The following is a 13087-nucleotide window of genomic DNA, read 5'->3' as shown; positions in this document are numbered from 1 at the left end:
TTTACTAAAAAGATTCAAGGTACTCATCATCTTAATGTCTTCTGCATGATTTATGCAGACACAGAATGATGTCATCTGCATAGGCTATGCTTTTTAAGGGATTAGTTCCCATAGAGACACCAGATAAGGATTTATGAAGAGTGTTTAAGAAGGGTTCAAGAGAAAGAGTATACAATATTCCTGAAAGAGGGCAGCCCTGCCTTACCCCTCTCCCAACCCCAAAGGGGGGTACAAGTTCATTTTTTTATTTTTAACAAGGCCATTATGTTTGAATAGCAGAACTGTATATGTGAAAGAAAGAGGGGGCCAAAACCAAAGATTTTAAAGCTTCAAAAAGGTATGTGTGAGAAACATAGTCAAATGCTTTCTCCTGGTCTAAGAAGACCAGGCCACAACTTCCATGATTTATCTTTCAGATTTCAATTACATCTCGAATAACAGAGATACTATCCTGGATATTACGCCCGGGGACACAGTAGGTTTGGTCCATATGTATAATATCTCTTCTTCTTCTTCTTCTTCTTCTTCTTCTTCTTCTTCTTATTCTTATTCTTATTCTTATTCTTATTCTTATTCTTATTCTTATTCTTATTCTTATTCTTATTCTTATTCTTATTCTTATTCTTATTCTTATTCTTATTCTTCTTCTTCTTCTTCTTCTTCTTCTTCTTCTTCTTCTTCTTATTCTTATTCTTATTCTTATTCTTATTCTTATTCTTATTCTTATTCTTATTCTTATTCTTCTTCTTCTTCTTCTTCTTCTTCTTCCTCCCGTTAGGGGTCGCCACAGCGGATCATCCGTTATGATCCGCATACTGATTTGGCACAGGTTTTACGCCGGATGCCCTTCCTGACGCAACCCTGGTCGCCTCTTACGTTTCAGGGATAATGTATAATATCTTTTAGTGGAGGTGAAATCTGTAAGGCCAAAGCTTTTGAAAGGATTTTATAGTCTGTACACAGCAGGGACACTGGCCTCCACTGTGAGATGAGCAAGGGATTCCCTTTTTTCGGAATCAAACTAAGTACAGCTCTTCTGCAACTTAGTGGGAGTTCATTCTTCTCCAGACTCTCTTGGAAGACCAGAAGCAATTCAGGTCCAATCAGGTCCCAGAATTTTTTGAAGAACTCCACTGGTAGACCATCCAGCCCAGGTGATTTCCCTCCATGCAGGCTCTTAAGGGCAGCAGAAAGTTCCTCGAGTGTGAGTGGTGATTCTAAATCCAACTTTTGCGATCTTGTCTTAACGGGTTCCTTGAGGTCTACCCGTCCTTCCTGCCTTGGTGTATGATCGTTTTTATTTGTATTCTCTCCATATTACGTTCAATTCCTATTTTCCCCACTCTCCCAACGTCCCCCACCCCTCCCAACTAAACACTCTGTTTCTTGTCTTAAATTTGAATGAAAAAAAAACTACCATATCCACGAGTCCCGATCCTCCTTCTCCTTCTGCTTCTTCTTCTTCTTTTTCCTCCTGCCGGCACACCATCTTTCTTCGACTTGAGCTGACCCTCTCTCACCATTACCTTCATGATTTCTTCCTACAACCTTCCATTCCCGAATCTTACCTGTTCTTCAAAAATCCATCAAATAATAATTTTCCTTGTATCCTTTCCATCTATACACGTCCTGTTACCACGTGTCTCTCCTTTCTTCCTGGTAAATTTCGTTGATCCTTCAGCTTCACTCTGCGTTTACAGTTCCAAATTCACCATACACCTCCACAATTTTACTTCAACCTTCCCTTTTCCGAATGTTATGCAATCCTTATTTAAAATAAATAAATAAATTCACTTTTGACTATACACCTCCCATAGCCACGTGCTTCTCCCGTAACCACGCGATCTGTTTCCACCTCCTGCGTTTACCGATCCCAATTCACCATTCACCTCATGACTTTTTCTACACCCTTTCCATAACTTAATCTGATGAAAACTCTCTCACAAAAATAAATAAATCAATAATAGTCTTACCATAACTAGAAGCACCCGCTCCCTACGTGAGCCGTCAAGGGGGTCATGTTATTACATTTATGCCGATTTTACTCTAAGGGGTGCCAGGATTGCACACCCAAAAAATGGTTGCGATCGGTTCAGCCGTTTTTGTGGAACCTCTGAACAGACAGATGGACAGATGGTGAATTAGAGTAAGATTCAAGATTCAAGACGAACAAGTCCAAGTTTCAATTTAGCACTTATCATCTTCTTCAGGATGAACCTATCAACCTTTTCTCTCAAGGTTGGATTTTGTATGAAAGATAAATTGTACAACATTTCTCCATCCGCTTTGTGTTTTTCTTTAAACGCCCTGATATTTCCATAATCAATATCGTGCTTCATACACACTTCATCAACCCTATTTAGTAGTTTCGACCAAGGTTTAGGATTGTTAGCCTCATCCAATCTTTAATATTATAATTTTGGGTTTAATCCTTAATATTCTAATGTTTCAAGGTTTAGACCAAGGTTTTGGATTGTTAGCCTCATCTAATCTTTTATCCAAGCTTGTTCCCAGATCATAGAAAGAATACTCTGGTGGATGTAATTCCCCTAGTATTTCAGTTGTTGTAAATTTACTCCCCGATAAAAAAATTTTGAATATCTCCCCCATGTTTTTGTTTGGATGTGATTTTACTAATTTTGGAGACACACCGAACATCCCTTTTTTATAACCCTATTATTTTTTACTTTAAACATACGAGATATTTTTAGTAATGGTTTTCTTTTTACATTCGAAACAATAACTCATTTATTTATGAGAAAAAATCCTACAGAGTGGGAAAACCTTTTTAGTTTACAACATATACATTTGAATCTTAATTTTTAAAACATAAAGAATCTTTCGAAATGCTTTCACTCTCTCCTCCATTTATTTAAGATAAAAATGTAAAAATTTAACCACAGTCAATAACACCATCATCAATAATATAATCTTTTCCTTCTTTCTCTTTTTTATCGCCACACTTTCTTGTTTACATCTACTCCCTGAAATTGATGTTAATACTCTTGACCCATATATTTTTAATAGACTTGTTAATTCTTTCTTTTCCTCCTTAGTGTGTTGAGATCGATTGATTTTCTGTAATACCTCCAATCTTTTTCTAATCTCACTGGTTTCCATATTTTTATAATCATTCCTTCTTTCTCTCTATCCTCCCTCTCTCTTTTCTCCCTTCCCTCATTCTCTCTTTTCTTCCTTGCCTTCTTCTCTTTCTCCCTTTCCTCTTTTCTTGCTTGCCTCCTTCTCTCTTTTCTCCCTTGCCTCCTTCTCTCTTTTTTCCCTTGCCTCCTCCTCTCTCTTCTCCCTCTCCTCCTCCTCTCTCTTCTCCCTCTCCTCCTTCTTCCTTGCCTCATTTTCTTCAACTCCTTCATCATCCCATACTACCCTTGAGCCACTTTCACCCCAGAGAACATCATACATATGTTCGTCTGGATTTCTTTATATTCTTGTGTCCAAAATAATTATTTTTACAACAGGAAACCAATAAAAATTTCTTCTGAATGTCTAAAAGAGCTATAAATTTTATCAACTTTAAAACTTTTTCATTATTTAACATTTTTGTTAAATCCAAACTTGTTGGTTTATCAACATCAGCATGAAGCCAATCTTTCATTGAAAACCCCCCATTCTTATGTTGTGGAATATATTTATTAAAATTCCGAATACCCTTTTCTTATAGGTATGCTTGGAAACACATAAATGACAGCAAGAAGGCTTCAAGAAAATTATCATTTCTCTCAGAAATATATGATAGATTCATATGATGACAGGTAATACCTCCCCATCTTCCTTTTGTTAAATCAGTTTGTATTCCCTTACTTATGATATAAAATCCTGTTCTTTGTGTTTTCATTATATAAACTATGGCAAAGCTGTTATTGATTTTAGCCTTATTAAATTCCTTTATTTATATCTTTGCAAAACACAGCCCTTTTATTTAAGGATATATATTGGGATAAATCACTTAATCTCACCAAATCATTTGTATATGTAAGACTTGGATAATTTATTAATTTATAAGCATTTTTCAAATTAATATTTTTGTTCTACTATATTTCTGTCATTCAGCCTGTGCCTTTGTATAATAATTTGATAAATCAATATCCAGTTCTTGGGTGAGACCAAAGGTAGAACCATCTTTTCCAACATAAGTCATTTATATTAGATTAAAAATAACTTCATAAATTTTTTATTCTGTTGAGTTGAAATAACACATCCAGACATAATTGACCATAACAATTGGAATTTAATTACTGGACTTGACATGTTTGATATACGTACACCATTCTGTAAGAATTTCATGACTTCAACAGGTGGTAGAAGACCATAACTATCAAAATAATATTTACCCTGATTATTATAAATACAAACCCAATGAGAACCATTTCCATTATGATCTTCTAAATTCATAATAATATTCTTTGTATATTTAGACAAGTTTATTAATTAATCCCTCATACAAATAACCACATTATCAATTTTTAATTTTTTTACAATATTTGGCAAGTTCTAAATTTGATGTTGTATTCCTTCCAAATTATTTAAACCACTCATCAATGCTCATTTATTTAAGAGAAAGATATAATCCATTTCCCCTTTTAGTTAATTTTATGTCTGCTTGTGCGACAGAAGAAAGCATATCTCCAACTAACAATCTCGCTTTATCAGGGAGGATTTCAAGGTTTTCAGCAAAATCTACAATTACACCACTTCCACTAATTTATTTCTCCAACTCTTTGTTATGTCTTTCCAACTCTTTTTGAGCCTGTATTTGAGCCTTGTCGGAGTGGTGTCAGAGTGTGTCAGAGTGGCGACCCATCCAGGATTGTACACAATAGCCAAGGAGACTGCTTTGGCAGCAACAACGCTCTGCACAGAGTATGGTCCCAATAGATGGATGGATTTGAACCTTCCTTTCACCGCTGCTGAAATACCACCCATCAACATCTCACACTTAAACCAGCAAATAAAGGAATTAGAAATGGGAGAAATCCTCCACTCATCTCTCTCATTGAATATTTCTTCAATATTGGTTTTGACATTTTAATGTTAAGTGAGCCAGTATCGTTTAGGATTTTCACCTGTTCTCTTGTGAGCAAAACATCAATTCTTACTGCTCCTTTTTCTGAATTGTATTAACTTTAATCATCCAAGGCTTTTGATTTTTAAGACAAGATGATTGTTAATTAAGATTGATTTGATTAACATATCCCAGTTGGTACTTTACTACTCATTTATTTTTCAAAAAACTTATGTGAGACGAATCATAACATGATCTGTGTTGATCTGTAATTCTGTTTCTTCCAAAAGCAAACAATATGTATCAACTTCATCACTCTCTCTTTCAATAAATAGGGAAGTATCCACTCTATTAGACTTTATTAGAAACTGTTAAAAAAATTTAAGTTTAATAGTTGATTTTGAAGTTTGTTTTTGATTATCCATAACAATATTTTTTGGTTCATCACCTTGTTCTTTCATAAGGCGAGCAATTTCGGAAGATAATTGAGAAATCTCATTTGCTCCGGGTGAAACTGTTATAGTTTTGTTTCCACTTTCCGGATTATAACTAAACTTGTCATTTTTCTCTGTGATGTTAAAAAGAGTATTATAAGTTTCCATAGACAATAACGATGCCTCCTATTCTTTTTTTGGGTCAAGTTGTCGTGGGTAAGGGAATGAAGCCATGTGATCACTCGTGAAATTAAAAACTAAGAATTGTGCTTCTCATCTTATTAATGTGGGATAAAATATCTTTGTATTGATATTTATTAATTATTTTCATATTCATGAACTGGTCAAAAATGGCTGATGCTCCGTGAAAACAATTGTTATTTTCATCCTTCTTACTACCTAACAGCAATAACAATCTATGAACTAATTGTTATGGGTCATTTGGAAGAAAACTAACACCTGAACCAAGCCTACTTAAAGCCTTAATAATGTTTCTCCTTTACATTCCTCTTTTTTCTCCCAGCAACATACTTCTTTTTCTTCTTTCGGCTGCTCCCTTTAGGGGTCACCACAACGGATCATCCGTTGTGATCCGCATACTGATTTGGCATAGGTTTTACGCCGGATGCCCTTCCTGACGCAACCCTGGTCACCTCTTACGACACAGGGATAAGGATTGGATTTCGCCATGATTCCGGGCTGCCCTACACCCTCTCAAAGCGTGGCCCAGCGCAGAGCTCCCGTCCTCAAGCGATCCTCCAACCCAAGCCTCCGAGTAGCCGGATTACAGGCGCACGCCACTACACCCAGTATCTCCAAGCAACATACTATACACCCCATAATCAAGTGAGTTTAGTAAATCAATATATACTCTATCATCTTCATTTTCCATTTTAATGGTTCATTGAAATAATCTGAAACTTGATTCTTGGTTAAAATGTAAATCCATCTTTGGTTGAAAGAAACATTAATCTGTGGGTTAATTTAACACGTGGTCATACAGAACCTAAGAACCTCAATTCATCATTATATATCAATACCTTTTCTTAAACAAGATGGAATATTGCTGCTTGTTCTGTTGGAATGAGACCTGCTATTGCTTTTGAATCTGATGAATATTCATTGTTTTGGGGAGCATTCACAACATAATCAGGGAGTTGATGTATCTCTTCCAGTTGTTGAAATAATCCTTCATCATCATATTCTTATTCTCCTATATCTTCTAGTTCTTGATCCATCATTTGACTAAAATCTATTATCATTTGATGTTTTTTTAGGAGTGTGCTCTATCGCAGGAACAGCAGAAACATTGATCATTTTTTGTTGGGAAGTTTTTTAAAGTGGTTTAAAAATTTTCTCTTGTTTTCTTTCAAACGCTTCTTCACCCATTAGTTTCTGTCTGTGTTTCTTCCTTATGTCTTCCTGTTGTTTTACAATTTTTGAAACCAACTATTCGTGTTCCTTAAATCTTCTTGCTCGGTCTTTCACATCCATTTATTTATTGGAAAATATTATTTAATGAATTGTAAAGGTCAGTCGGGAAATTTTCCTTTTCTTCATCATTAAAGTAGATGTGTTCAAATATATTATTTTCTTTAAATATTTCATCAAATTATTGATTAGAAGTAATACGAGTTGTAATTTCTTCTTCACTAATACTTGTACCTCTGCTTTTCATACGTTTACGTTGAGTTTCTTCATCAACATCAAAACCGAATGATAAAATCTTAACTCCATTACCACTCAGATGTTTAATAATTTGTCTCATTCCTTCTGGATTCGTTTCTAATAACCCAGACCACCATATTTTAGTTAATTTAACTCACTCCTACAATGTGACTATTTTGTTGCACCAAGAGAGACCTCCTCAAATATTTGACCTTTGTTCCTCAATTGCATATGTTCCTCGATTGACATGTAGTAATAATCTTTATCTTCTACTTCTCCTGTTCGCATTACTCTGCTTGTTGTACATACAATATGTTTCACAGGGTGTTGTTTTTTAAAAACACCAGTGCAGGCCCATAGGTGCAGGCCCGTACGTGCGGGCCCGTACGTGCATGCCCATACGTGCGTGTCAGTACGTGCGTGCCCGTAGGTGCGTGCTTGCACGTGCGTGGCCATACGTGCGTGGCCATACGTGCAAAAAAACAAAAAGAAAAAAAAGAATTGTGACGTGATCAATCGTGATGTCATAGCACCGTGTCCTGTCATTGGTTGGCAAATAAATGGCCGTAACTTGGGAACCGCTTCTCCGATTAATATCAAACCTTGAAACGACATATCTACAGGTCCCCAGCAATATTCCTGGCAAGTTTCAATTAGATCAGACCAGTGGTTGTCGAGAAACAGCGGTCACAGACACACAGACATACAGACACAGAGATTGCAAGAATTATAGATAGATGTAATCTTTTCATTTTCACTATTCAAGAACCTAGATTTATGAAAGCTTTTTCCAGAAGCAGATTTACCCACAATATTGATAATAACAACTATCATTTATGAATGTTATTGTTTATAAAATAAAAAAAATATATCCTTCAATATCTCATCTTGTTTCACAATAATGTATTTATATTTTCCAGCCGTGTGTTTCATATACTCCTCAAATTATTTTTTAACACATAATGTAGAACAATTGTCTCTCCAAAAATTGTTCATATCTGTTGAATTTAACTTGAATAAAATAAAAGTATTCGCATTATTTCTTATTGAGCGCCGAGGGAGTTGAAAGTAAGATTGATTCAAACAAATACAATTACAAGAAGAATGCCTCCCTCTTGTGTAATAACTATCCATAAGCGTTTGGTTTCTCTCATTAACACAATCATCAAAGATAACGAGATTCTTTTTTGATTTATCCAAATCTTGGGGTGAAGGTATATCATCCATATTATCACCAAGAATACAAGTTACAGGTTTTGATTTATTTTTACATTTCTGTGTTTCAAAAAATAATTGTATTATATCTTCAATGTTGTAATCATTTAGCTTGTTTTGAAGTTTAAATAAACTGATTATGTATTATTTTTGAAGATCTGCATTAAAACCTTGTGAGAGTAGTTGAGACTCAGGTTGAAAACTTGGCTTTGTGAAAATTATTAAATTATCATAATCTACAAAGTTGGGAGTGGGGAGCATCTTTAAAAGTCAGCAGGTTTTTCCACATCCACTTGAACCAACTATTAGACATCTTAATGAATTTGGAAGATTTTATGATTGTTAAATTTTATCTTATTTTCCCAAATGGGTAAAAAAATCATTCATTTATGTGTTTAGAAAATAAATTATATAAATTTATATCGGCTTTTTTTAGAAACTATGTTTTATCACGAGTTCAGATTTAATTTTAAGATAATCCATTATTTTATTTATACAATATCTTGTGTTAATATTTCCCTGAAAATGACAATCATGAATAATATACATCATCAATCCATGTAACACTACCGTCCTTTGTTGAGTCTCTTCTCTTGTAAGAAAAGGTGTATTATCACCCTCATACTTAACATTCATTTGTCTTGTTTATCTTGTAAAGTAATTCATTTTTTGTGTAATTTTGAAACAGTTATGTTCCTTTTTATACTTTTTTTATTTTCATTAATTAGATCATCACAGAATATTCATAGTTTATAGGCTTTGACTCTGTATTTAATCCTACTCTGTCACATGCAGGATAATTCTCAAATTTGTTATCTGGCGTATCGGGAAATTCAAGAGGCTCAAGATGAAGTACACTATTCATATATCGTAAAACTTTACTGAAAATAAAATTAATCTTCATTGTGATCTTTGGTACTTTCATTGGTGCTTTCACAATCATCCACAAAACTACTTTCATAACTATCATTTGAACACAAATTCTCGGGATCATAACTGTCTTCTGTTACAAGAGATGCGATCATCACTATCATAATCTTCAAAATCTTCACTTGAGTTATAACTCATATTTAATTAGAAGAAAAAATCATCTATATCCATATACTTATTTTCATGAACGGATTCAACTACTCCATTTTTTATCTTCAAGGTAATAATAAAATGGCCCTTAGCTACGACTGAACGAAATGTCATTTCACCTGATATATTAACATCCTTTATTTCATCAAGATTTTGCATCTTTAGGGTTGTTGAAAAAATTACAAATTTCTCCTTGTTTATTACCTCTGCCACTGAACGTGAAGGAAGTTATGTTTTCGCGTCTTTCTGTCTGTTTGTCTGTTTGTGTGCAAGATATCTCAAAAAGTTGTGGACAAGTTTGGTGTGTGACAAGGATGAACTGATTAGATTTTGGTGAAGATCCGGATCCAGATCTGACTACTCGAATTTTTTAAGTGATCCTTCACCATTGAGAGATAGGGCCAAAAACCATATAGTACTGTATAGCATGATAGTTACCTCTGCCACTGAAGGTGAACGATGTGTGTGGATAGAGTGATGTGCACCGAATGCACCTTGTCACGCACGTGGAGTGTACACCGGAGTGACATGGACGTGTGCGGAGAGAGTGATGCACACCGAACGCACCTTGTCACGCACGTGGAGTGCCGACCGAGGTGCGCGTGGATGTGTGTGGATTATTTCTATGCTCGATCCCATTGGCAGAGGAAACTGGGGTGGAAAGGGCTAAACGAACCTGCAGTCTAATGATGGTGATTATGATGATGATGATTGTTGATGATACCGAAGGACGATCGGAGTTAAATGGCTGATAAGCCGCAGATCATAACAGACCAAGCCATGGAGGATTCGTGTTGGAGGGTCTTACCGATAGAAGGTGTAAGAAATGTTGCTGCAAAGTCGCCTTGAGAGCCGGGGGGGATGGTGGAGGTTGGACGAGGTGGCAATGCTGAGTAACCAAGATGATCCTCTGATAATCAGCGGAGAAGTCTGCTTGGCTGTCGGTCGTGTTCGCCTTCCTAGGGAGAGAATAAAGGAAGAAATGAGAATGAGAGGGGTCGTAGGAGGGCAGATGATGGAGGCGCGTGGGTCGTTCATTTGTGATCGGGTGACTGGGGAGGAGAGGGTGTGACAAAGACGAACGAGGCGGGGTGATAAAGGGCCGGGTGTGGGAAGTCATGGGTTCACTGCTGGAAGCACTGCATCGTTCTCACGGATCGGTACGTCGTCCCTCCATGGTATAACACAGCCGTCCCTCCCTCCATGGTATATCAGGTATTGAGGGGGGCTAAAGGTATTTGTGTATGATAAGTGAATAGAATAGTTTAAAAACCTGATCAACATGAAGTGAACATTTGAGTACGAATTAATTTACTGATCGCCCTAATTAACACAGGACTGTACATTTAATAAATAAAAGTGATAATTTGATGTTAATATGACGAATATCTTCTTTCATGAAGAGTAAGCCAGTGATCCTGAACAAATTACAAATTCTTCCCCAAACTACCGCAGGAAAGACAATGGCAAATCACCAAGTGTGGTTTTGCAAAGCTAAAAGTTTTTTTTTTTTTTGCGGTGTGGCTGATGCAGAAGAACGACCTCAAGGGAAGCAAGACAGACAGATATATATATATATATATATATATATATATATATATATATATATATATATATATATATATATATATATATATATATATATATATATATATATATATATAGTTACGGATTCGCGCCCGCCGGCGTGCTGACGGCCACGTAACTCGAATCGCGGCACGTCGCCCACCGGACGGACAATCCAGTCGTGACCCTCTCGGACTAACGCCGGGAACCAGTCACGGGTGGACCTTTCGGTCTCACCGCGATCGAGCCAATCAGCCCCCGCGTGGGATAGGGTTGCTCGCCAAATTCGACCTACCTAAGTACCCACACGGAGGGTAGACCGGGCGATCGCACCTCGCCGCAGGTCGACTTCGGACACGGGCCACTTAAGCGACCCGTTCCGTACTATCGGGATAACCGAGCGGTGTTATTCGTCGACCTCGACGGTTCGATTAATTATCGGGCGTATTCAGCCCACTACCAACCCTTTACGTGGAGCAAGATGAGGATTCAATGAAAGAAATGACGAAGCGAAGCGGGAAACAGTTCAACACAAAAGCACATTTATTCACGATGAACGGAAAGCACACATATTCAATTCCACCAAAAGCACATAGAAAAGGAAAAGAACACAATGCAATTCCACCAAAAGCACATAGAAAGAAAAGAAACACAATGCAATTTTTACACAAAAAGCAAATGCGACAATGCAGATCTAATACCGATTACGCGAGCACACGGCAACACTTATACAATTTTACTTCACAGACGGCGCCGACAACACACATTCCCAAAAACAAAAGGAAAGAGAACCCTCAAAGATGAGGCGGGCCTGAGGCCGAGACCGGGTCGGGCCTACCCGTCTGGTGATGAGACACGGAGCGGCGATGGTGCCTCAACTCCGCGGGCCTCGCGGACAGTGTCTGGTAGGGGGTGGGAAAGGGGCCCCCTTGGTCGCACTATCTCAGCGCGGGGGGGGAAACAGGAGGGGGTTGCTGATGCTCGGGGTATAGAGGATTTCTACTCTGCCTCGAGTCCCGCGACGAGCGTCTCCACCTCGGCCAGGTCGCGCCGTCGGCCTCCCTGGTGTGCAGCTCCCTGCACGACGCGAGCACCCCCTCGTCTGCCCTCGCCGCCTCTCCACAGCTCCGTCCCCTTTGCTCCGACTCCAACGCACACGACGACGACCAACTCCTTCTTGCTTCTTCTTCCCAACTCCACCGCCCGCGAAGTCTTAACTCTCTTAACTCTACTCACTGGACTGACGAACGCGGCCGCTTATATAAGCCCCGTGGCTTCGCTCTCTCATCTTTGACCCCCTGCCTTCGACCTTTCACCTCGCTCCCCATTGGCCCGAGAAAAAGTGGGCGTGAATGCTTTTTGATCCATAAATTTGCATATAGCGATCGCCCTCCAACGCCCTGGAGGCGGGGCCAAATCGCCCCTCGCTCACCGATTGGACGGAACAAAAGTGGGCGTGTGTCGTTTTTGAAGTGGAAAATCCGTGGTTTTGTACACGCTGTTCGGCGCGCGCCCTGCACGAGTCCAACACCGGTACCCACAAGCGGCGCAAGAACGGTGGCGATGCGACGGTTGCGAGGTGTGACGTGAAGCGGCGCCGCGGTGGGTGGTTGATGTTGTGGTTGGTGGTGGTAACAATGGCGGTTGGTCCAAAATAAAGATAGTAAAAGAAAAACGGCTATCCTGAAGAGTCGCAGCACGCATGAATGACATGTATTCCCACTAGACAACGGGTTTGGGCCTAACTACACATATACTTACCGAGATATCTCACCTAAGGGACCTGAATGGTGGTTTGCGAATTTGGTAACCACAACAATATATATATATATATATATATATATATATATATATATATATATATATATATATATATATATATATATATATATATATATATATATATATATATATCTCGAGATTATATGGATCGAGATCTCTGCAATACAGAGATGGAGATAGATAGAGATATCGAGATGGATGGAGATATAGAGAGATGGAGATGGATAGAGATATAGAGATGGATAGAGATATAGTGATGGATAGAGATATAGAGATGGATAGAGATATAGAGATATGGAGATGGATACAGAGATGGAGATGT

The 13087-nt window shown here is 37.9% G+C and overlaps 1 protein-coding gene and 1 pseudogene across 2 annotated transcripts in view; both read right to left on the bottom strand.

Annotated features, from left to right (window-relative positions):
• Positions 1-10550, bottom strand: part of LOC147033751 (potassium channel subfamily K member 18-like) — a 49453-nt gene extending 38903 nt beyond the window's left edge. The window contains exon 1 of one of the 2 annotated variants that reach the window (XM_085870136.1): positions 10226-10550. In XM_085870136.1, the coding sequence (XP_085726262.1) occupies positions 10226-10537 (312 nt within the window). In that variant the 5' untranslated portion in view covers positions 10538-10550. The remainder of the gene's footprint in view (positions 1-10225) is intronic. The other variant, XM_085870146.1, reaches the window with a different exon arrangement.
• LOC147033752 (signal recognition particle RNA) lies at positions 6125-6265 on the bottom strand (annotated as a pseudogene).
• Positions 10551-13087: the final 2537 nt, after the last annotated feature.

The sequence above is a fragment of the Eptatretus burgeri genome, chromosome 1, assembly GCF_056783735.1.
Source record: "Eptatretus burgeri isolate ZD-2024b chromosome 1, Ebu_testis_v1, whole genome shotgun sequence".
Taxonomy (NCBI): Eukaryota; Metazoa; Chordata; class Myxini; order Myxiniformes; family Myxinidae; genus Eptatretus; species Eptatretus burgeri.
The sequence above is the reverse complement of the archived record's forward strand: the minus strand, read 5'-3'. Positions and strand labels throughout refer to the sequence as shown.